Source organism: Ruditapes philippinarum, unplaced genomic scaffold (assembly GCF_026571515.1).
Source record: "Ruditapes philippinarum isolate M1 unplaced genomic scaffold, ASM2657151v2 ctg5209_1_1_1_1, whole genome shotgun sequence".
Taxonomy (NCBI): domain Eukaryota; kingdom Metazoa; phylum Mollusca; class Bivalvia; order Venerida; family Veneridae; genus Ruditapes; species Ruditapes philippinarum.
In genome coordinates this window covers 24,249-48,757 of record NW_026867272.1, presented here as the reverse complement: position 1 = coordinate 48,757, position 24,509 = coordinate 24,249, and the positions used below count along the sequence as shown (strand labels likewise).

Genomic DNA, 24,509 nt, shown 5'->3' with positions numbered 1-24,509 from the left:
GATGTTAACAGACTGAAATCATTCAAGACTATGATTAAGATTTAAATCCTTAATGAAATTGATTATTTTTAATTGACTAAAAGTTTTGTGATAGCCGTGAAAAATCAATTGCACATCGCCTTTACTCGGGTTAAAAACCCGCCATCGAAGTGCATCGTGTATATCAGAAGATTGCACATGTTTAGATAATCGGGAAAAAACAATCTATAATTATCGCCAACTCGCAAAACTACCACACAATTATACCGTTTCGGGCCGATGCTCTCATTATTTACTGTTTAGAGTAGGCGGTCTATCGCTTTGCTTACAGGTAGAAGGGTAGTATAAAGCGACGCTCTGATTGGATAATGATAATTAGCGGTCGTCATATGGGCGGATACAATCTCTGCTCTTTACATCGCTAAGTAATTACTATTTGGGAATTAAGATTTTATCGGCGATGTTGACTTCTCTTTGATCAATCGGGAGAGCGAAATTGGAATATACACGGCGAAGTTTTCGCCTGAATCGCCCTTCCGGATGAGCCCTGACACTATAATGCTTCAGACATGGGGATGATGCATGACTCATCCAACATCGTTTTTCATTTGAGTAAAGCATAAACAGATTTGAAATAAGTATTTTACTGATCATGGATGATGCTAATAATTTTTATAAGTAAAGATAATACTATCAGATTTCATAATTTTCAACAATACGGAAAAGCAACACTTTAAAATAATCATTATCTAATGGCTTTATGAAAATTACCCCACCCACTATGTCAATAGTGCGAAACGTCAAAAACGTGGATACGTTCTACGAAATGACTTCCATAACTTACAAGAGAAGAACATAATTTACAAATTATTTGATTTCTAAAGTTTCAAGACGTTTCATTACCTCTTCGTATCAGCCCATCCAAATGGCAGAAAATAAATAATCAAAATCGTCTAAATTTTCATAAACACTGTCAACTTTCAACCGGAAGCGAAATAAATTTTAAAAGGGAGTGTACTCTGTGAAAATAAAAATGCAATCTCGTACGCAGTAATCCCCCTTAGCAGTACAGGGAAACTGCCAAGGGAGGTAATCACTGCGAGAAGTTTTTCGCTACTCTTGTAAGAGTAATTCCCCTTTTATCACGGCTAAGGTGGTGATGGTCAAACCTCACAGGATTGTGTCGAATTGTGGGGAGGTAAGTAACAGAGCTGATGTTGCATCTCTACTCTAGAGTTTGCCAGTTAAGATCTTGTAACATCAATGGTTCGATGACTTATTAATCATGGACACTGGATTAGTATTCCGGGGGTCCCTGGTTCGTTGACTAATTGAACATGCACCCGGGGGTCCCTTGTTCGATGACTAATTGAACAATGACACTGGATTAGTATTCCTGGTGTCCTTGGTTTGATGACTAATTAAACAATGACACTGGATTAGTATTCCGGGCGTCCCTGGTTCGATGACTAATTTAACAGGGGCACTAAATTAGTATTCCAGGGGTCCCTGGTTCGTTGACTAATTGAACATGAACTCTGGATTAGTAGCCCAGGGGACCCTGGTTCGTTGACTTATTGAACATGGACTCTTGATTAGTAGCCCAGGGGTCCCTGGTTCGTTGACCAATTGAACATGGACTCTGGATTAGTAGTCAAGGGGTCCCTGGTTCGTTGACTATAATTGAACAGGGAATCTGGATTAGTAATCCAGTTCACTGGTTCGATGACTAATTGAACATTTACACTTAGTCTAATGGTCATTTGTTTTTCACCGCTGAAATTCCCTCTTTGTGGATGTAAAGAATTTTATGAAAACATTGAAAACCTGTTCACTGCTAAAAGGTGGTCATTGTACTTCGATCTTTGTATTGATGTGTGGTATATCATACAAACATATACGTTTGTGTTCATTTTATTTAAAAAAAAATAAGAAAAATGATTCAAGCGTGTATTATAAGTGCTTAGGGCGGAATTTTTGCGCTCATTGAATTATTGCCTTTTATTTATTTATCTTTTTTATGGAAAAATCATAATGTAAAAGCTTGTGGCTTTTTGTTGTTATAAATAACATGATCTCTTAAAAATTCTCTTCATAAAACTACTACATGTATATGTAATTGATAAATCTGGACGGCACTATAGCATTATGTTTAAAGATAGCTTATTCAAAATCCATATGTTTATCCCCTATTGTATTTGAATTTATAACATATCTATATTTATCACAAAGATGATTGCTATTTAGAGAAAAACAGATCTGTTGCCAAATTTTTGTACAGACATAATATTGGAATATGAATAATCTTTTGAATCCAACAAATTAAATAACGAACGTGTCACACAAAGAAGCTTCAATACTTATATATACAGCATTTTAACATAAAACATTTCAGTTGATATCTAATAGTCTCAGTATAGAGTTCTATACATTTAAATCGAATCGTTCGCTTATTTGTTGTAGTTTATTTGTTCGGATAATTGTGTGTTCATGGCTTTTAAAAAATAGATAAAACTTTAAATGAACACGATTTAAATAGTGGATCGATATAATGAAATAATCTGAAATGTTTATTTGATAACTTCAGCAAAGGAAAAAGCATGCGAAAAATAGTAGGCGGATTGTAAACGGATTAAAGTAGTGAGTGACTTTTAGCACATATTGTTTAACACTTATAATGCGTTTAATGTAACATTGTGATCACTTTGTGGTTAAAATACTACTTATGTGACGTTGTGATCAATGTGTGGTTAAAATACTACTTATGTGACGTAGTGATCACTGTGTGGTTTAAATACCATTATTGTAACGTTGTGATCACTTTGTGGTTAAAATACTACTTATGTGACGTTGTGATCACTTTGTGGTTAAAATACTACTTATGTGACGTTGTGATCACTGTGTGGTTAAAATACGTTTAAAGAAACGTTGTGATCACTGTGTTGTTAAAATACGTTCAATGTAACGTTGTGATCATTTTACTGTTATTGTAACCTGACCAATAAGAAAGCAGTCCGACAATTCTGGAGACAATTGTAAATGAAAGCCAACATGAAAGAAGAGACCAGGTTTGCGCAGTCAGATGGTTTGACGTCAAGTATAGTGTTCTTAGTCGAGAACCGGAAACTGTACGCCTCTAAGGAGGTGCTGGCTCTGTGCTCACCCGTGTTCAGGAACATGTTCGAGTCCGATTTCCGGGAGCGACTAGCCGACTGTATACCTCTTCCAGGAAAATGCTACAAAGAATTAGTAGAATTTCTTCTATGTCTCTACCCCGACACACAGAAACCGCTGTCTGGTAAGAAATGGAGGTTGGACTTACAAAGTTCATGTTTTCTTAGGTTGAATCGGTTTTAAGCAGCGCACCTCCAGATTTATGTCACTTTATGCTTTAATTTGTAAAAATGTCAAACGTAAGCAGAAAGTATTCTTCCATAGCGAACGACAAATATTTTATTGTTCTAAAGTTTGCTGTTTTGAAAATTGATTTTAACGTATATGGAGGCGTGTCGCTTTAATATTCATAAACCGCCTATTATTTTGTTTTAAAAAAAGAATAGAAATAGTTTTAGGCGGTTACGGTAGAGGCTGAATTTATATATATGACATATGGCACACAGTCATTTTTGTAAAAACAAGATCTTTAACTCTTTAAATTAATGTGAATGTAGGACAAAACCCCACGAGTCAAAACCCCAAACCTCAAAATTTTATAGAGTGAACAACACACCTCACAGAAGTTTTATAGCGTAGACAGTACCCCAATTTCCCTACAATGGTGAATGGGTTTGTCCGGATTGAAAGATGGACAAGTCTATTCTAGAAATTGGGCGTGGTAAGGTTAGTCTACAAAACCTTAAATTACAAAGTCCACCTAACATAAACATAGTTACTAGTAATTTACAGAACTCAGGTTCACAAATTGACAACGATAGGACTGTCAATGATAAGAAAACAAACACATTCATTATAAAATGTCATTGATATGGCTGACCATGGTAAGGGGACACATTCATTATAAAATGTCATTGATATGGCTGACCATGGTAAGGGGACACATACTTCAGCGATATAAAATATCACGATATAAAGACATGCATTACAAAATGCCACCTATATGACTGACCATGAAAAGGCAACGGACATTTATTACAAAATACCACTGATATGACTGACCATGGTAAGGAAACAAAGACTTTTATTAAAAATTGCCATCAATGTGACTGACCATGGTAAGAAAATAAATACATTTATTCCAATGCCACAAATGACTTACCATGGTAAGGAAACAAAGACTTTTATTAAAAATTGCCATCAATGTGAGACTGACCATGGTAAGGAAAACAAAATACTTTTATTAAAATTGCCATCAATTATGACTGACCATGGTAAGGAAACAAAGACTTTTATTAAAAATTGCCATCGATGTGACTGACCTTGGTAAGGAAAACAAAAGACTTGGGACTATTAAAAAAAAAAAATTGCCATCAATGTGACTGACCATGGTAAAGAAACAAGACTTTTATTAAAAATTGCCATCAATGTGACTGGACCATGGTAAGGAAACAAAGACTTTTATTAAAAATTGCCATCAATGTGACTGACCATGGTAAGGAACAAAAGACTTTTATTAAAAATTGCCATCAATGTGACTGACCATGTAAGGAAACAAAGACTTTTATTAAAAATTGCCATCGATATGACTGACCATGGTAAGGAAACAAAGACTTTTATTAAAATTGCCATCAATGTGACTGACCATGGTAAGGAAACAAAGACTTTTATTAAAAATTGCCATCAATGTGACTGACCATGGTAAGGAAACAAAGACTTTTATTAAAAATTGCCATCAATGTGACTGACCATGGTAAGGAAACAAAGACTTTTATTACAAAATTGCCATCAATGTGACTGACCATGGTAAGGAAAACAAAGACTTTTATTAAAAATTGCCATCGATATGACTGACCATGTAAGGAAACAAAGACTTTTATTAAAAATTGCCATCAATGGTGACGACCATGGTAAGGAAACAAAGACTTTTATTAAAAAATTGCCATCAATGTGACTGACCTTGGTAAGGAAACAAAGACTTTTATTAAAATTGCCATCGATATGACTGACCATGGTAAGGAAACAAAGACTTTTATTAAAAATTGCCATCAATGTGACTGACCATGGTAAGGAAACAAGACTTTTATTTAAAAATTGCCATCGATATGACTGACCATGGTAAGGAAACAAAGACTTTTATTACAAAATTGCCATCAATGTGACTGACCATGGTAAGGAAACAAGAACTTTTATTAAAAATTGCCAACGATAAGACTGACCTTGGTAAGGAAACAAAGACTTTTATTAAAAATTGCCATCAATGTGACTGACCATGGTAAGGAAACAAAGACTTTTATTAAAAATTGCCATCAATGTGACTGACCATGGTAAGGAAACAAAGACTTTTATTATTAAAATTGCCATCAATGTGACTGACCATGGTAAGGAAACAAAGACTTTTATTAAAAATTGCCATTAATGTGACTGACCATGGTAAGGAAACAAATACTTTTATTAAAAATTGCCATCAATGTGACTGACCATGGTAAGGAAACAAAGACTTTTATTAAAAATTGCCATCCGATATGACTGACCATGGTAAGGAAACAAAGACTTTTATTAAAAATTGCCATCAATGTGACTGACCATGGTAAGGAAACAAGACTTTTATTACAAAATTGCCATCAATGTGACTGACCATGGTAAGGAAACAAAGACTTTTATTAAAAATTGCCATCAATGTGACTGACCTTGGTAAGGAAACAAAGACTTTTATCAAAAATTGCCATCGATATGGACTGACCATGGTAAGGAAACAAAGACTTTTATTAAAAATTGCCATCAATGTGGGACTAGAACCATGGTAAGGAAACAAAGACTTTTATTAAAAATTGCCATCAATGTGACTGACATTGGTAAGGAAACAAAGACTTTTATTACAAAATTGCATCAATGTGACTGACCATGTAAGAAACAAAGACTTTTATTAAAAATTGCCATCGATATGACTGACCATGGTAAGGAAACAAAAGACTTTTTATTACAAAATTGCCATCAATGTGACTGACCATGGTAGGGAAACAAAGACTTTTATTAAAAATTGCCATCAATGTGACTGACCTTGGTAAGGAAACAAAGACTTTTATTAAAAATTGCCATCGATATGACTGACCATGGTAAGGAAACAAAGATTTTTATTAAAAATTGCCATCAATGTGACTGACCATGGTAAGGAAACAAAGACTTTTATTAAAAATTGCCATCAATGTGACTGACCATGGTAAGGAAACAAAGACTTTTATTACAAAATTGCCATCAATGTGACTGACCATGGTAAGGAAACAAAGACTTTTATTAAAAATTGCCATCAATGTGACTGACCATGGTAAGGAAACAAAGACTTTTATTAAAAATTGCCATCAATGTGACTGACCATGGTAAGGAAACAAAGACTTTTATTACAAAATTGCCATCAATGTGACTGACCATGGTAAGGAAACAAAGACTTTTATTAAAAATTGCCATCGATATGACTGACCATGGTAAGGAAACAAAGACTTTTATTAAAAATTGCCATCAATGTGACTGACCATGGTAAGGAAACAAAGACTTTTATTAAAAATTGCCATCAATGTGACTGACCTTGGTAAGGAAACAAAGACTTTTATTAAAAATTGCCATCGATATGACTGACCATGGTAAGGAAACAAAGACTTTTATTAAAAATTGCCATCAATGTGACTGACCATGGTAAGGAAACAAAGACTTTTATTAAAAATTGCCATCAATGTGACTGACCATGGTAAGGAAACAAAGACTTTTATTACGAAATTGCCATCAATGTGACTGACCATGGTAAGGAAACAAAGACTTTTATTACAAAATTGCCATCGATATGACTGACCATGGTAAAGAAACAAATACATTTATTCCAATGCCACAAATGACTTACCATGGTAAGGAAATAGAGACATTCATGACAAAATGCCCATGCCAGAGAGACCATGGCACGGAAAACAAGATATTCATCACAAAATACCACCATTATGACTTACCATGGTAAGGAAACAAGGCCTTTTATTACAAATTGCCATCGATGTGACTGGCCATGGTAAGGAAACAGACTTTCATTACACGATGCCACCGATATGACTGTCAATGGCAAGGAAACACGTGACTTTCTTCACAAAATACCACCTTTATTTAACTGACCATGGCAAGGAAATAGAGACGAGAATTGTAAATTCGTAGAACAATAAAAAAAGATTTTTTGTCTTTGATTCTAATTCTTAACTTTACTTTGTTTTATTTACTAACAAATCCAATGAAAAATGAAAAAAAAATGACATGTACATGGTAACAGGATAGGGGCATAGTTTAATATTGTTTTATTTTATATAACGTCGTTCGTTCGTTCGTTCGTTCGTTCGTAGAATTAGCAATAAAATGAACTACCAATTATAATTTTTTAACGGGTCATTTCCTGCCAAGTCACAATAAAGGGAATTTCTTATGTAAAATCCTTGTTCAACAGAAACAAGAATTATGCTATGTCATTACTCTTAGTAATTCATTACTCAAACATTTACCACAAAATATGATCCATTCCCTCTTTTTTCTCACAGAATAAGTTTACGTATATTTAGTGTTTATGCTATTATAATTTATCGGTCAAATCATTAATGCTTTGTTTGAGAAAACAAATGGGAATGTCATATAATATGGTAAACACAGGGACTATAGGACATCTTAAGATCATCTTAATCAGACATCAAGGTGTTGGTTTACTTAAAAGCTTTGAAAACAATACGGTCTCTTGCCAAGTTTTCGGTCATTGCCAAAGGTAATAATTAACGAATTAATTAATTGCGCGTGCTTATAACTGCACGTGCACATAAGCTTAACTTGATATTATCGGTATCTTGCTACTCAAGGCTGCGGATTATTATCCTGGTCCTGCCATAGAAGTGTTTACAATTTGTAAAAAAGAAAAGATATCCAACTAATTTCCGGCTCTCGATTGGAATATAATGTACACTCAGGCCTACTCCACGCGCACCTTTAGCACATTTGTGTTTCGTTTCATATCAGGTGTGCAAATTCTCTTGATATATCATTAATAGAAAAGTAAAGATAACCACCTCCCTCGAATTTTCTAAGATTTTACACACAATAGGACCATCGGAAATCTCACAACTGATTTAAAGGGAAACGCCAATGGTGCTCAACTTGTGCGTTGAACAGTCGTGAATACAGAAATGTTTCCAAAGATACAGGTGATTTTGAATTTGATATACATAATGACATGTTGTCTGAAACTTTTACATCTGATTTCTAAGATAAGTACATGTATATACATGTTTTATTCGTATGTCGCCGGAACCCTTTAGCGAATGTCATAAATTGGCCGAGAAGATGCGAATAAATGCAATAATGTACAAAGGTATGCCAATATAGCTATGTCGAACATAAAAATATTCTGCTTACATAAAGTACAAATTCAGAATAGTATTGAACTCTAAGCAATATATAAACATTTTATACAGAAAAAGTTATAAATTAGAAAGTTAAAAGTAAAAATACATTTTTCTTATAAAATAGTTTCTTCACTCAGAGTCCTATCGTGTTAAGTTAGTCATTGATTCAGAAGAATTGTTCAAATATTTGAATAAAAATCGTCCCCAGTTTTTCTTTTCAAAATGTTTTTCATTAAATTGCCACTTATCTACAACCTTCGTCAAAAGTGAAGCCTATACAATTACTCGACCTTCACATAATTCAGTCTTCAACGAAAACAAATCAAGACCATATAGGCATATGTAATGAATGAAAGAAAATAAAATGTACTATCCCTGAAATCTCGCTTAAATTGATATGAGGACGAACGTTATATGTATCTTGCAATTAACATATAAAAAGCCCATTTTGCATTAGATTTTTTTTTTATTTCTCGAAAGCTTTTTACTTTTAATGTATCCAAAAAGTTACTCATTGACCAATTATTTGAACCATCTTTTTCATCTCTTGCTTTTTGGCAAAACCAACAGTTAAAGTGAAATAGTATTTTGCATGGAAGTCAAAATACTACTTTGTTTACATTTTGCTACTTTTATGAGGAACTATTTCAATTTATCGCTACTTTCTTCAGATAATAAGCATCTAACACTCTCTAAAATCATAATTCAAACATAAAAAAGTCATGTTTGCCCTTTCTAAAGAAGTGAAAACGTATTTTTCTGAGGCTTTATATGCCTTTAACACTTGTTTATTTCGCTTTTAAATGTTATGTTTTTGTTCTGCGTATTGTGTTTTTTCTATAACGTAAAACTTATTGTCTGGAAAGTCATAAGACATTTTCGGAAAATTCCTTGACCGGCCCGATCCCTTGCCGCCTTCCCCTCTCACGAAGCCTGAATGTTCTTATCCGATATTTACTCTTAGTGTGCTAGTGGCAACTGAATACATGTACTCGTATACCAATCCGACCAGTGCAGACCAAAGTAAGCCAGTACGTGATCATGATAAGCAATGTTCGCTATTCAGTTAGTACATACTGAGAGTTGACCGCAAATCTGTTGCAAGGCTTTCTTTATTTCATATATAAGTTACTGTAGTTTTTGCAGTCAACCCATGATACATATATAAATTTACCTAAAATGACGAATGGTATTAAACAAGTTCATTTAAGATATGAGCCGCATCACGACAAAACAAGCATAATGGGTTTGCGACCAGCATTGATCCAGACCAGCCTGCGCATCCGCACAGTCTGATCAGGATCCATGCTGTTCGCTTACGAACTCTATAACATGTTGAGAAACTGATAGCGAACAGCATGGATCCTGATCAGACTGCGCGGATGCGCAGGCTGGTCTGGATCCATGCTGGTCGCAAACCCATTATGTTGGTTTTGTCGTCACGCGGCTCAATTATTTAGTGTGGTGAAGATTAACTAGAAATGTTAACTACATTAAATGATAACGTAATCCTACATACGTTTTTTTTTAATTTTGTTATTACACCTTACATTGTCGATATGTTTATGCCATTTGTTGGTCCCAATCAGCATTCTTATCTTTTAATACTCGAGACAAACATTTTCATGTTCATAAAAAAATCTAAAAATAAATGCAAAATGGCATTAACGTTTACGTAAATCAATTTTTCTATTGTTTAATTTGGAGCCAGTCCAATCTTTTCGAAGGGTTTGTCTTATTTTTGTCTATTAAATAATGAATATCTATCAAAATGTTTTACCGAAATACGTATTGTTCCTACATTTGAACAAGGCATACTCCAATCTCTATGGTGGCGTTTACTATGCCATGTAAGTTTTCGATTGAAGGGCAAAAACTCATTAAACTAAAATGAATATTGTGTCGTGTTTTGACAGTTTCCTTTCCCTAACCATTCCACCACACAAAACAAATGTATAATTATGGCGTATTTATAAATATGCCGCTTTAATGTTGGCTGAATCACACCATATAGTACATTCGCATTCTCGACGTGAAAAAGCAAAAGGACGACATAATTGGATGGATAGATAGACGTGTCATGTGTTCGCCTCTAATTTGTCGTGACTTTACATTTTCGCGTTTTCAAATTTATGTTGGTCTTTTCTTTTTTTTTTTTTTTCATTTTCGCCTTTGCGCATCGTCGCATTACGGTTACTCACTTGTAGATTTATTGCAAATTTGCCATATGTCATATAGCACGAGACATGGATTCAGTTTAAGCGAATATGTTAATTAATTTCTGAAACTACAATGGTCAGAATAATATAAATATATGCATCACATTTTGCAAGGTCTCTCCGTTGCGCATGTGCTTGTACAGCTGGAAAGCGAAAATGCGACAATTCTTTTAGGCAATTTTTATATTGTATATTCATCATCTGTATTTATCAATTTTTAGGTCATTTACTTTTATGGTAGACAATCTTTTGAGATATATTATAGCTAATTCAGCTCAACATGACAAATGACAACTGACAATTTATCAACTCCTGATCCAAGCATGGGACATTGTTTCTCCAATCGCTAGGAAAACTGTGAGTTAAAAAAGAAACTACGAAAGTCATCAATACTACTTACATATTCATTATTAATCAACTTAAATAAATTTGACACATGTATATATTATATATCATTTTTGCTTTCAGATGAAACAGTTTTTCCTATATTTAGTCTGGCGGATGAATATCAGGTAGACATATTACTCCATAAATGCGAGGACTATTTGTTGTCAAAGTGCAATGACAAAAATACCCCCATGACCGCGTTGGTCAATATATTAATATGTGCGGAACAATACAATCTGAAGAAACTGTTCAACGCAGCGTTTGATAGAGTTTCTAAAATTCATCCAGATGATGTGAAATCTGTACCGGAGTATGTAAAACTTCACGAAGACACGAGGAAAACCTTTAAAAAGCTAAGAGAACAAGCACTAGACGTAAATCTAACAGGTGTGTATCTATACAAATATCTGACTGTGAAGAACTGATGTGGAATGTATGGAATCATATAATATCGTATAAGGAAGTTATTATTTTTGGCATTAGTTTAAACACATTAATATTTTGCTAAATTTTGATAAAATATAGTTTATTTGGTCCACTCACGAGCCCGCTGATTGGAACGAACCGATACTAGTGGGATTCAATGTCTTCGAACAAATTATCCACCATGTCTCATTGCCTGTAGCTGGGTGTATATACCAGGTTCATAATAACTACGGATCATCATACAATGATATACCACGATTACACTGTCGCCCCTTCATATATTTAAGACATTTTTATTCATTATTGATTTAAATACTAGTACTCTTTAGAAGTTCAGGAAACTTGTTCCTACATAGCAAGAATGCGTGTTCCTCATTTCTGTTTAATACAAATAATTCTTATGAATATGCTCATACGTGCCGGCAATTTACATACTGATGTGTATCTTTCTTACTAACATTGGATCACCAACTTGAAAAACCTGTTTTAGTTTATAAATAAACGGCAAATGCCAGAGTTTATTTATGCAATATTTACCAGCGTAGAAAACAAAATAAGGAAATTATAAACTTCATTACCTCTTTACCACTAGCAAGTGTTTGGCCTTTTTTGGTTTATACAGAATTTATTTTAGTTCGATTGTGCAGGAAGCTATAAGCTTTTATACAAATTATTGAATCCGTTCCTGGAACCAACCAGTACTGAGCAATGAGTGTAAAGTTTTTTGCTCAAGGAAACAACGACTTGCCTCTGTCAGGGTTTGAACCCATGCGGCTAGCGATCATTTGATTACTAGTCCGAAGCGTCAACCACTCGGCCATGCCGCCACTTTTTGCCTTTTTCAATACATATTTAACGTTATGTTTTATCTATTACAGACGGCAACGTTCATGACGTATTGCGTATTGCCGTAGATTACAACGAGAAAGACCTCATTAATAAATGTGAGAATCACATGATTCAAAGATGTAAGAAAACGGAAAAACCTCTCATTCATGGACTTGTCAGTATGCTCAGTGCCGCTGACAAACATAAACTGACAAAATTGAAAGAGGAAGTTCTAGAACTGGCAATAAAAAGGAAATCACATGAACTCGAGGCGTCGCCCATATTTAAAAATTTGGCACCGGAAACGAGTCGCAAGGTTTTATCGAAGAGATTGAAAGTGTTTGAAGGGTTATATTCAAAGTTGTGTAAAGTGCGGTGTCATTGTTGTAGAAAACACGCTGATTATAATTGTAAAATATGTTTTATTTCAACGACTAAAGAGTGTTTTGATTCCCTTGGAATGTGCTTTTGATAAATCATCATTTTAACTTTTAATAGGGAGTTGTGTGGCAGGGAAGGGAAGATTGGGCGAGGTTCTTGGAGAAAACTCATCCCAATCACGAGCAATTTCATGTTTAATGTGCTTTAGCTAATATTTTTTAAACATGTACTTTTAAAAAGAACGGAGGCTTCTTGTTAAGTGCATTATTATGCTGATCATTGAAAATCAAAATTATTCATTAAAATTAATAAAGAATGGGTTTCAATTATTTTTTCTCGATTTTGAACTGAACATACATATAACTAAAGTTTTCATCCTTCTTAATCAACCATCAAACCTGTTAATTATTTATGAATACATTTTATACCTTACTGTCATGGTTTAAAAAGACCCCAATCTGACTAAAGTACAGATCTACTAAACTTATAAGTTACTTCCTTCGTGTAGCTAATTAGGAGCTGATTTTAATCAGATTGGAAAGATCCTTTTAATATAAAATATTTTTTATAATATAAATGTACAGTATATTTGTAAAGTCTATTCATATGTTTACGCTGTATCAAATAAAAAAAAATCAATGATAAACTAGAAATGTGTTCATAGGACACGGATGTCCCCACTATCACGTGACGTACAACAGGACAGAATGACAGTGTGACATACAAAGGAATGTCTACATGACTCCCCCTACCCATAAGTAGATGGGCATAAAAACGACATCCATTTTTTCCTTTGTTGACATCTTGATTTTTCTCCACCGCATGCAGATGCACAACTACACATGCGGACCAACATTTCTGTAAAATTTCATGACTGTAGGTCAAACGCTTTTTGACACAACTTGAAATTAGCGAAGTCAAGGGAAATATTTCTGACAAAACTAGATAAAACCACACGCACAAACCACATGCTAATCAACAACATTCTTGTAACGTTTGTTGACTCTAGCTTTAGCACTTTAAGAGGTGTACATGTGACACAACATGAGAACGAACGCACAAATGACAACCCGCTCCCCACAAAAATAAAAAAAAACATACAAGAAACATCGCGATGCCATGAAACTAGGCTTTAAAAAAGATTGTACTCCACGCTATTACGCATTATTGGTTGAAAATCATTCAAAAATCAAGGTTAATTTGAATTACTCATCACGATGGTTTGGTTTGTCGAAATGTGATTTCAAATTTGATTAATTGTTAAAGTAAATTAGTCTATAATTCAAGGTATGTAATACAATAGATAATTACTATGACAGTATGACAACAAACCACGACAGAATTATATATGGATGTTGTTGGCAAGTGTGAGATACATGATTTGATATTACATATTAGTATTTATATAGCAGACCTTAAAATCTTCTTGAAGAAAATACTATTATTGATCCAATAAATGTTCATTCTTAATCATTTTTAACCTTATCAAAAACTTACTTTTAAAGCATCATTTTATAAGAATATTTTTTTTATTTAATGATATTTTTCTATTGTTTTTAAAAATATTTGAAGTACTTATATACCGGTATACAGTTTACGACGAACATAGCTTACCCGTGAGCTGTATACGTTAGTTTGATAAGTATACAGCTTACGGAGAGCTATATTCGTAAATTGACAACGTATACAGCTAACGTAAGCTGTATAAGTCCAATTGCGAAAAGGAACTCGTATATTGTCTAAACGGATTCATTATTTCTGTTATCATTTAGTTTACTCATTTGGTAGGTAAACCATTTTCTATTTTGACCCTCGGAGTCCAATAGGTTGCTACATACCAAGTTGGATTCTTAACTCTATTTATCGACCGGAAACCATCACGCTCACAAACCACCCAGCCACCCGCTATTCGCCAATCTAATGTCTAGGATGTTCAAAATTGAAAACCAAGTTGCATAATAATCCACGTATTAACAACCAAGGGAGGTAATCAATACGGATTTTAATCAGTGATTTACAAAATGATTAAGGCCTCAAAGGCGAACGGCTGTAAACAGAGGAAGAGGGGAAATGGCAAAAATTTACAAAGAAGATACATTGTTAATAGTTGTATATAAATATCTTTATTATAAACTGAGTCACTATCACTGACAAAGACTTCGGGACAATATCACGGACAAAAACCTACACATCACATGAATAAATAAAATATAAGTATGAATGTATAAGAAAGGCGTATTGAGGCAACCAATAAATTGCCGTCGTCAAGAATGTAGAACAAAACATTACGGCGGGAAAATGTCGTCGGCATAAACAAATTAATATAAATTTTAATATATAATATTCATGAATAAACTATCTAATCATTAAGTGAGCAAAAAATAGTGTAATACAAATTTTGTAAGTACATGAATGTCAAAAAATATCTTTAGAATTAATAAACATAATTATTTAACATATACAACTACAGGAAATGAAATATAGGTCTATTAATCAAATAAAGTTCATTTAAAATATTTAGAGGGTTAATGGGTCAAAGGGCGACGTTTCTAGAAGTCGGATGTTCACATTAATTCACCTACAACTATCACAATGAACATTTACAATATTGTAATTATGCGTTTTGTAACAAACAAAGTACCTAAAACGTACTTTATTTGTACATCCTGAAATAGTATTCTGATTATACAATAATTAATATACAAGTTTAGCACTATTTTAGTACTAACATAATTTCACATTATAAGTTTCACACTTTCTCAAATTCATATAGATCTATACACATTCTTCCTTGAGATATTTCATACTGTTATTTCAAATATTTTTGAACCGATATCTGAACACACCTCCGAAAATTAAAATCAATCGTCATCACGATCACGCTTCCTCGTCCTCTTGCAGACGTTCGAGTAGCCCTAATTCTTGTATGGCATGATACTGGTCAGGAATTTCCATCAGCGCGTGCAGTGCAAACGCTGTTTGTCTGTTTCGCGCGTGACTTACTACGTCATGAAAATCTAAAAACTGAAAATTATCAAAAGTTCTTTTGGGCAATCTCGTATCAAATTCTTTCATCATTCCCCATGGCCCGTCTCCAACACCGACGCAAATAATTGAGAGTGGGTAGTTTGATGCATCAACAATAGCTTGAATGGTGTCCTCCTCCGCGTTAACTTGTCCGTCTGCTGCGATAACAAGTATATGGTACTGAAATACAAAACGGTCAAGAGAGATAACTAGTATAATTTGGAACTAAAAAGTCTGACTTTTAACCTGCTAAATTTATGTAATGGCTTTGCATTTCTTTTAATCAAGAACAGTCCATTCAAATTTTAAAGGATTACAAAAGCAACATACACAAATTGAAATAACAACAGAGTTACAGAATAGAGTTGGTCTGACTATGTACAAAGAAATGCAAGCAGATCTGGTTCTACACTGGTGGTAAAAGATAATAGCTTTCGGTATTTATGATGTTTTAGAGTCCATAAAAGGTCAGAAAATAGGCAACGAGATGAAAGCACATAATTATACAAAATTACTGTAATTACTAATGCTAAAAAAAAACAACGCTTATACTATCGAGTTTCTCTTTCTGACTGGTTAGCACTATTGTCTTCTGAGAAAAATCCTTTTTACATATCCAAAGAACTCAAAATCAATTTCAATATTTGCTATGGAAATGCGTCAGTTTCAAAATTTCATGACTTTCAATGACATAAGCATGGTTTTCGTGCAAATGTTCGGTCCAGTCTTAATATTGTACTATATGCACTTGATTAGGAAAAATACTTGTAGCTTATTTCAACCACTCCCTGGAGCTAACCAGTCTAAGGGTCATATAAGACATCATGGGAGTGATCACCGCGTTTGTGAGACAAAATGTTTGGTAAAATACTCACCTTTTTAGATTGTTTAACGATGTTTATGGCTTTCCGGATAAGCGGTGCAAAGTTTGTTGGTCTAAAGAGTTTAATATCAGGTGTTATCCTGTTGTATGTTTGTAAAACTTCACGGAATCCTACACATGAGCCCTGAAATGAAGTTAATAACTAATCATGCATAAATTTAATTTGGTAAAAACTTCTGGAAGACTTGGAATTGAAGCTTCTTTGACGTAAATATATAGGTTTTTAAAATTCTGTGTTGTCCGTCTTTATTTTCTCAATGATATGAGTTGAAATTCAGACTTTTTATTCTTCAGTTCTATATACCCGGCCAATAGATATGAGTTATCACTCTATATAGACTTCCATTAAACGCATCTAAAGCTAGCATGTTTCGGTCTATATAATAATTATAAGACAAGTTATTTTAATGTTAAAATGCTATTTTAAAAAAAGCAGTAAAAAGCATGTTTTATTATTTATATCACATGCCATAATATAAACTAAAAACCGTCGTAAAATGTGCAAACCTCCGACGGGCTATTATATATATATATTGGTACTTTACTATGGAATGTAATATACGGTACATGCGCAATATATGAGGTTTGAAATGAGCGAGATTATACACACGTACCGTATTAGTAGAAGTTTATTTGAATGTTTGAAAGATGACCTTACATGACCACTACTTACATAATCCTTCAGAGGAAATATATCGTCTCCTTTTGTAACAAAGTCGCCAAACCCATATGCGGGTATCAAACCGTCCGAGTCCAGAGGCTGCAGGGTTTCACCAAGGATGCTTATCACCTGAAAATTGATCACGAAAAAACGGAGAACTATTAAAGAATGAATAAATATTGAGTAATATAAATGTTCAAAATATGTTGTTAATTTTAAAGGCATGATGGAAATATGCGTGTATTTAGTTAAGTCGGAAATATTCGGCAGTTTTCGTCATTTTCCGAACATAATCAGATCATTTCAGCCTAAACATTGCACATGAAAGGAGTCTGATCTCCTCGGCAATTACGCTTCGCAAAAGACCTCTGGCAAAATAATGCGACATACTGGAACTTGTAAAATGGCGGTGATGTTATTCATGACAGTCACATATCATGACAACACTCTCACTTTACCATAGATGATGTCACCATGTGCACCTTCTTGCACATATACTCGTCCACAGCGGCCAGAACAAAGGGAAGTAATTCGGAATAAGTGATCTCCATCACTCAACCATGGTGAATCGGTCACATTCGGAATACTTACATTGGGATATATTATGGCTATGTCCAAGGTTTTCAACAAATACCACTTTGATTAAACGTGTATCTACTGTAACTATCTCATTTTCCTCCCAAAATTATCTTCCCTCTTTCGGAGAGCATAATTTCGAGCAATTACCAGTAGATTTTCTATTTATGAGTAAAAACGAACATATAATATATAGATAAAAACAAACATAGTGCGTTTGCCACCAGCATGGATCCAGACCAGCCTGCGCATCCGCGCAGACTGATCAGGATCCATGCTGTTCGCTATCAGTTTCTCTACTTGTTATAGGGTTTGTAAGCGAACAGCGTGGATTCTGATCAGACTGCGCGGATGCAAAGGCTAGTCTGGATCCATGTTGGTCGCAAACCCATTATGTTGGTTTTGTTGTGACGCGGCTCATATGATATATAGATAAAACAAAATACCTCTTGATACGGATTTAAACAGTCCTCACTAATTTCATGTAAATTCTTTCCATCAAAAGTTTTCTCTCCTTGAACTTTATTACTCATCGTGTAATCAATACCTGAAATAATATTAATCAATCAATCAATCAATCAACCAACCAACCAATCAATCAATCAATCAATCAATCAATCAATCGATTAATCAAGACTATAATGCCTAGGAAGAAGACAGTACTGACTGACCCGTGGGTTTAAGAACTGACACGTGGTCTAAAGACTGACACGTAGTCTCGAGTCGACACTCGGTTTATGGAATTACAAGCAGTCTGAAAATGTATAACATTAAATGATTAATCGTCCTCGAAAAGTAATTGACCAAGAATCTGAAAGTTTTCTATTTTATACTTTTTTCTAGATGATTAGATAATGTCTGTCATAAGCCAAGCAACCTATTTATTATAACATTGATCAATAGTTTGTGGCTATGTGTAATGAAGACATATTGAGATAATATTCTCTCTTATTTCCGGTTACGGTATTATGATCTTATATAACGTAACGTTGCTGGAAAGCCATTAAAAGTAGGGAGAAATCAATGTGCAAATATCTAGACTTGAATAGCTTGTCGCTGAAAGCCAAGAAAATAAAATAGATATGAAAGTATCCCACAGTACGAAACTGATCAGACAAATCAAAATCGTTAAACTTCGGTTTTTTTTCGTTAAATCTTGTCTTGACCGATTGAAACTTAATTTATGAAAACATTCCGTGAGGTGGACGATGGTGACCGTAAAGCAGACAAAACAGTGTATTAATTTACAAAATTTAAGGCTTAAACATTGGTGAATTTAAAAAGTTTGATTTCATTTAAATAACTTGTAAAATATTGAATTTTCCATTCACGACGCTATGGTCAAGACATTTTCTTCCGAATGTTACACCAATCATTATTTTAGTAAATTGGGCTAAATCTTTAACGAGAGGCACACACAAAAATAGTCTTATAACGTCACGAATGCATAAACATATCTTGAAATATTCATTATTTCTCAATGTGTACAATCAATCGAGAAAAGCAATACGTAGCTATACCTGGGAAGCTTCTAAATTTATCTATAATTATATACTATTAGGTATTTTACCTTTGTAACTATGAAGAACTCTGACAGTTGTAATAGAAAGGTGTAGTTTGCCAGAGAAAACTACGAGAGAATGTGTGTTAGAAATTAACTAAGAAGAATTACGAGTTATACGTTATATGAAAATGTTTAATGTCATCCTAAACAACGTTATGATAATACAATGTATATACAGATATATACATAAATAATGTTTGCATCCATCATACACGTGCATTTTTGTTAGAAACATATCTATAAATATGTTGAATACCTGTACATTTCCATTGAAACAAAACACGATATTTTAAATAAAGACGATAAGAATATATTTATATGGAAGCCATTTTAAGTAGACAGACACCAGTCAGATTTTTTTTAATTCTATAGAAACACAGGCGCTAGTCACATAATCAAATATTTTAAATAATCGGCCTATATATGTATATTAAGATATATCTTATTATAGTATATAGCCCATATAGAACAAAAAAGTTTGTTTCAAGCAACTGTGTATAGAAATGTCATACATGTGTCGAATAATGCTTTAATAATGGATGCTAAACAACTGAATAAAGTAGTAATGGATGTGCAATAATGTGTTGCCAAGGTAGCAAAATGTAAAGAAAATAGTATTTTGACTTCTATACAAAATACTAAATCACTACAAATATAACAACTGCTAAAGAACAGAAGAAGCAAAAGAAAATCAATATGGTCAGTGAGCAAATTTTCGGCAACTGTCAAAAGATACCAAAAATAAAAAGTTTTTGAGATATAAAAATAATACCTTTCAAATACTTTATGACTATTTAAGTAATTTAAGTACATGTATGAGGTATTTACATGAGTGATGAAAAGCATTTAATAAACGCATTAGATTTAAACAAGAAAAGATGCATGATAAACTACGGTCTACTTTCAAATAAAATAAATGAATAACTTAAATGTATACAAAATTAATATTAAACAAAACAGCAAAATACAGATTTCGAAAGTAAGCAATTGTGAATGTTTTGATAGACAGTTACTACTTCTCCATATATGAAGTAAATAAATTACTTTTGCTTATCTTTTGGAAAAGAAGAAATTACTTAAAATTGCTTGTTTTCGAATCCGATCAAGTTTTGTTGTAACTTGTTTATACAAAATGAGCTTTTATTCTCGCATCAACGCATGTTAACAATTAAATGAATTCATTTTAACTAAAACCTAAACATTTGGTGCCAAAATCACTAAGTAAGCTATGAATTCGAAACGATTTATTCATTTGCGAAATTGCGAGCCAATAAAAATCAAGAAATTGCTAGAGTTATATAATTAAACTCAAAAGTTCTCACCAAAAATGAGACCACACTTTTTCAGGCCTTCTTCGGCGAGAGCGTCTCCAAGTTCACGGAGATTAGAAAATCTATCTCTGTTGATGCGGAGAGTGTTATCCCCCATTTTGTGCACATTTGTTAGTAATTAACTGCCCTAAAACAGAAGCAAAATGAAACAAAACATTCTACACTACATCTAGAGAAAGACGGGGCATGAGTTGATTGTCACCATTCAGGAGCGCAGCATTATGACGTTATTTTTATCACGGGGGCGGAACCCCATATGGATATCAAACGTGAGCATCGGTAAAATATATATGTGAATTTCCGCTCATCCAGTTTTGAGATCCATATGGGGTTCCGACCACGTGTTTATGTGATACAGGAAATTATCTTTTGACATGGGGCACCAACCGTACTACATATGGATGAACAAAATGTGCCTCAGAGATAAGTATGTGGGTTTCCGTCTTTACATTTGAGGATTAAGCATCCATATGCGGCGTGTCAAGGAAAAAAATGAATGGTGAGATTTTTCGATATCAATTATTTTCCACATACATGTATATCATATACATGTATATTTTTTTTTCAAAAATCGAAATTCTATTTGACCCTTCTTTATTTACTCGACAGTTACCGATTCATGTTTTGTGACTTAATTTAGTTCTAGTTTTTATTGAGAGATTTTTGTTGTAGTAGATTCAAGTGTACCAGACATTGAACCTTATGGTGAGTATAGTGTAATAAAACAGTCCAAAAAACACCAAACATTCAAACTATCCCTCCATGTTATGATGAAAAATATATTCAGAATCCAAAGTTGGAAGGTTTCTTTGAAATTTGCGACAAATTCCAGGGACCCCAGTCAAACTTCATTTAGTGGTTTAGAACCACGGGTCAAACTTCATTTAGTGGTTCAGAACCTCAGTGATTCATTACAAAATACGCGCTTCACATTCAACATAAGTTTTCATAAATGGATAATCTGAATTTATTTAAATACAAAATGTATATTACTCAAACTATAATGTTTTACGATGCGTTGTACAATTCACAATTATAATTACAGCACACAAAAGGTCACAAGCAGTTCCCAAACATCATAAAATTATACTGGAAAAATCTTATTCATATATCCCTCAAATGCACTAACAGAAGGCCACATATATCTTTACGAGAAGCAATTTAATGTTGGTCAACAATGTGTTAACAGTATTATTCATGAAAAGGAAAGGTCGCCGGGAGTATTAAAACAAGAGGGCCATAATGCCTCTTATATCGCTCACCTGGTTAAGGCTGTTAAGTAAGTAGAGCTAGAAAAGGTATATTTTGTTAATATTTCGTAAAATTTTACGTGGACAACTGCAATAAATGATCTCTGAGCATCCATATAAAACTGGGCATTACCCAAAACATCTTGGATATATATAAAAAGCTTTGCAACGCATTATGCACCACTCCCATAAAATGCTTTAATCATATCATGCCCCATATGTTGTAAATATATTTTCTTTAAAGCATTAGTCCATGCCTTCAAAACAATTCGCGAAATTATATATGCCACTCTTTTGCACTTAAAACGTATACTATATGCTTTGTGATTCACTTAATAATTACTTGCATATCTAGCATAGAACTACCTAGGTCTACAAGTTACAGACAAAAAAAAACAGCAACAAAAAAAACCAACAAATTCAAATAATTCAACCAAATTAAAACGTAATTTAAAAGCAAACAAGCATGCAATAATGCTTTAAAGTGCACAAAATATATATAAGTATATGACAGTGTACATGTACATAATAACTTACTACGGGACAGACATACCAAAAATTAGACCGCATTTGCGCAGGCCTTCTTCGCGCATAGCGGAAGTGACGTCTCTCAATGCATTGAAGCGTTCCTGGTTGATTTTCAACGAATTCTCTCTCCGTAGCATACTCGTTTCTGTAAAATTGTGTTACAATCCTACATTTCATATAACATATTTGTATTAATTTTATATGTTTGTTTGATTGGGTTTTAGCTTGTACCGTCACAGTATAGGTCATATGGCGACGTTCCAGCTTTACTGGTGGTGAAAGACCTCAGGTGCCCGTTCGTGCATTAGGCCTATTTCAGGCACGAACATTTGTATAAATAAAACATGGTTGTATTATACCATAACTTAAAATATAGTTATTTTTATTCTAAAAATCTAGCAATCAAAATCATACATGTATCTACGATAGACCACAAAAGATACATAGGAGCTCGGATGTCACTCCATTTCTTTTTTTCTAATTTATCGTAAAATTTGACCGAATTTTATTATAACAGATTTGAATAAATTGAGTTTAAAAGTTTGAGTTTTAAAGACCACACTATCGAATAATATCAAAGGTATCCAAAGGCCGGACAAAGCCGGTAAGTAATGTACTGGATCTGGAATCTGTGGTCCCGTTTCCCCTATGAGTTATACTGTAAAAGAGCGGTCAAGACCTCTTGCAGTCTAAATCACTAAAAGTTTGACTTGGTGGAGCTTTAAATTATTGGAAATGTATACCAAAACAACGAAATCCGTGGTCGAACAAACTTTCATGAAACTAATAAAACAAAGATCTAGAATGACTTTCAAGCAACAATGTTAAAGAGTCACCAGAATCTACTGCACGTGCTTTAAGTAATAGACATGATAAAGAGGTCTTGATTGGTCTTTAATAAACGACATTGTTGTTATCATTGAAATCGAGAGTTGATCTAGATAGCTAGTGTACATGCAAGCTTATCTCAGTGTAAATTGGCCATTTTTTTCCAAAATCAATATCCATTCCGTATTATTTCATACAAAATTTATAACCTCTTTATCAACGGCAGCAAACACTCTTTTATTATACAAACATTTGAATATTTTAGCAAAATACAAATTGTTTTCTATATCAAATCGAATTTCTTTTATATAACCCTGGGTGTATATGAATGGTAAATCATGGACTCATATGTGCTTAACATTTTATATGGTACCTTAAACACAAGGAAGGCCGAACTTTTTAAAATTGATAGATTTCTGATATGACCTTTAATTCGAATAACAATAGATTTGTTATCAAATATGCTACATGGTGAAATTCTTATCTGATAATTACAATTAGTCAGGTCAAGGATCTATGCATTAGTTGTAAACTTAAGATAAAATTTAAATGTTGCACCCTTATATTTATTGTAAAAAATATGTCGATGTGTGCCTTTAAACTGTTTAAAATACTACCGAAACAGGTGCATGCTTATAAATGAATGAGTTTTTAACCAGTATCATGATATATATGCGGTTTAATGAACTTCATAGGCGATATTGTATAGGCTTAGTTTAACATGTCAAGAAGACCTTAGATAAATTCATGAAGAAAATAATAAAGCTTACCTGTTTAAATAATCACGGCAGTAATGTTTTAACAACGTCCTAGTTTTTCAGTCCTAAATCATGTATATATACGTCCGTTACGATAATATACATATAACCAAACAGACGATATTAATAACTTTAATATCTCGATTTTTACTCAATAATCCCACGTTTTTAACTCGTTTGTATATTGAAATATTTATTGAATACAAAAACGTTTACACAAACTCAGTGATCAGTAAAGTATTTACACAAATTATTCGACGCGTTTGTATACTTAAGCTTATAAATTACTCCGTAGAAAATTCAATATGGCCGCATGTTACTAAGCTTTCTCTGTTATTGGAAAAAATGCCGA

General features: G+C 33.5%; 2 protein-coding genes across 4 annotated transcripts; one reads left to right on the top strand and one right to left on the bottom strand.

Annotated features, from left to right (window-relative positions):
• The first annotated feature begins 2,790 nt into the window (after positions 1-2,790).
• Positions 2,791-13,067, top strand: LOC132735481 (uncharacterized). The gene is made up of 3 exons (XM_060722434.1): positions 2,791-3,277; positions 11,198-11,503; positions 12,421-13,067. Exons 1-3 carry the CDS (start codon positions 3,019-3,021, stop codon positions 12,840-12,842), a joined length of 987 nt encoding a protein of 328 aa, XP_060578417.1. The 5' UTR covers positions 2,791-3,018; the 3' UTR covers positions 12,843-13,067.
• Positions 13,068-15,554: 2,487 nt separating this feature from the next.
• On the bottom strand, positions 15,555-24,490 carry LOC132735482 (copine family protein 1-like). Of its 3 annotated transcripts, none has more exons than XM_060722435.1 (6): positions 24,170-24,490; positions 22,597-22,716; positions 18,345-18,445; positions 17,335-17,451; positions 16,654-16,785; positions 15,555-15,958 (listed from the first exon to the last, which is right to left on the bottom strand). In XM_060722435.1, exons 2-6 carry the CDS (start codon positions 22,706-22,708, stop codon positions 15,629-15,631), a joined length of 792 nt encoding a protein of 263 aa, XP_060578418.1. In that variant the 5' UTR covers positions 22,709-22,716; positions 24,170-24,490; the 3' UTR covers positions 15,555-15,628. The 3 variants fall into 3 exon arrangements, with proteins under 3 accessions (XP_060578418.1, XP_060578419.1, XP_060578420.1); XM_060722436.1 differs by lacking the exon at positions 22,597-22,716 and adding an exon at positions 20,785-20,920; XM_060722437.1 differs by lacking the exon at positions 24,170-24,490 and adding an exon at positions 20,785-20,920 and having other exon boundaries at positions 22,597-22,720.
• Between the last annotated feature and the right edge of the window lie 19 nt (positions 24,491-24,509).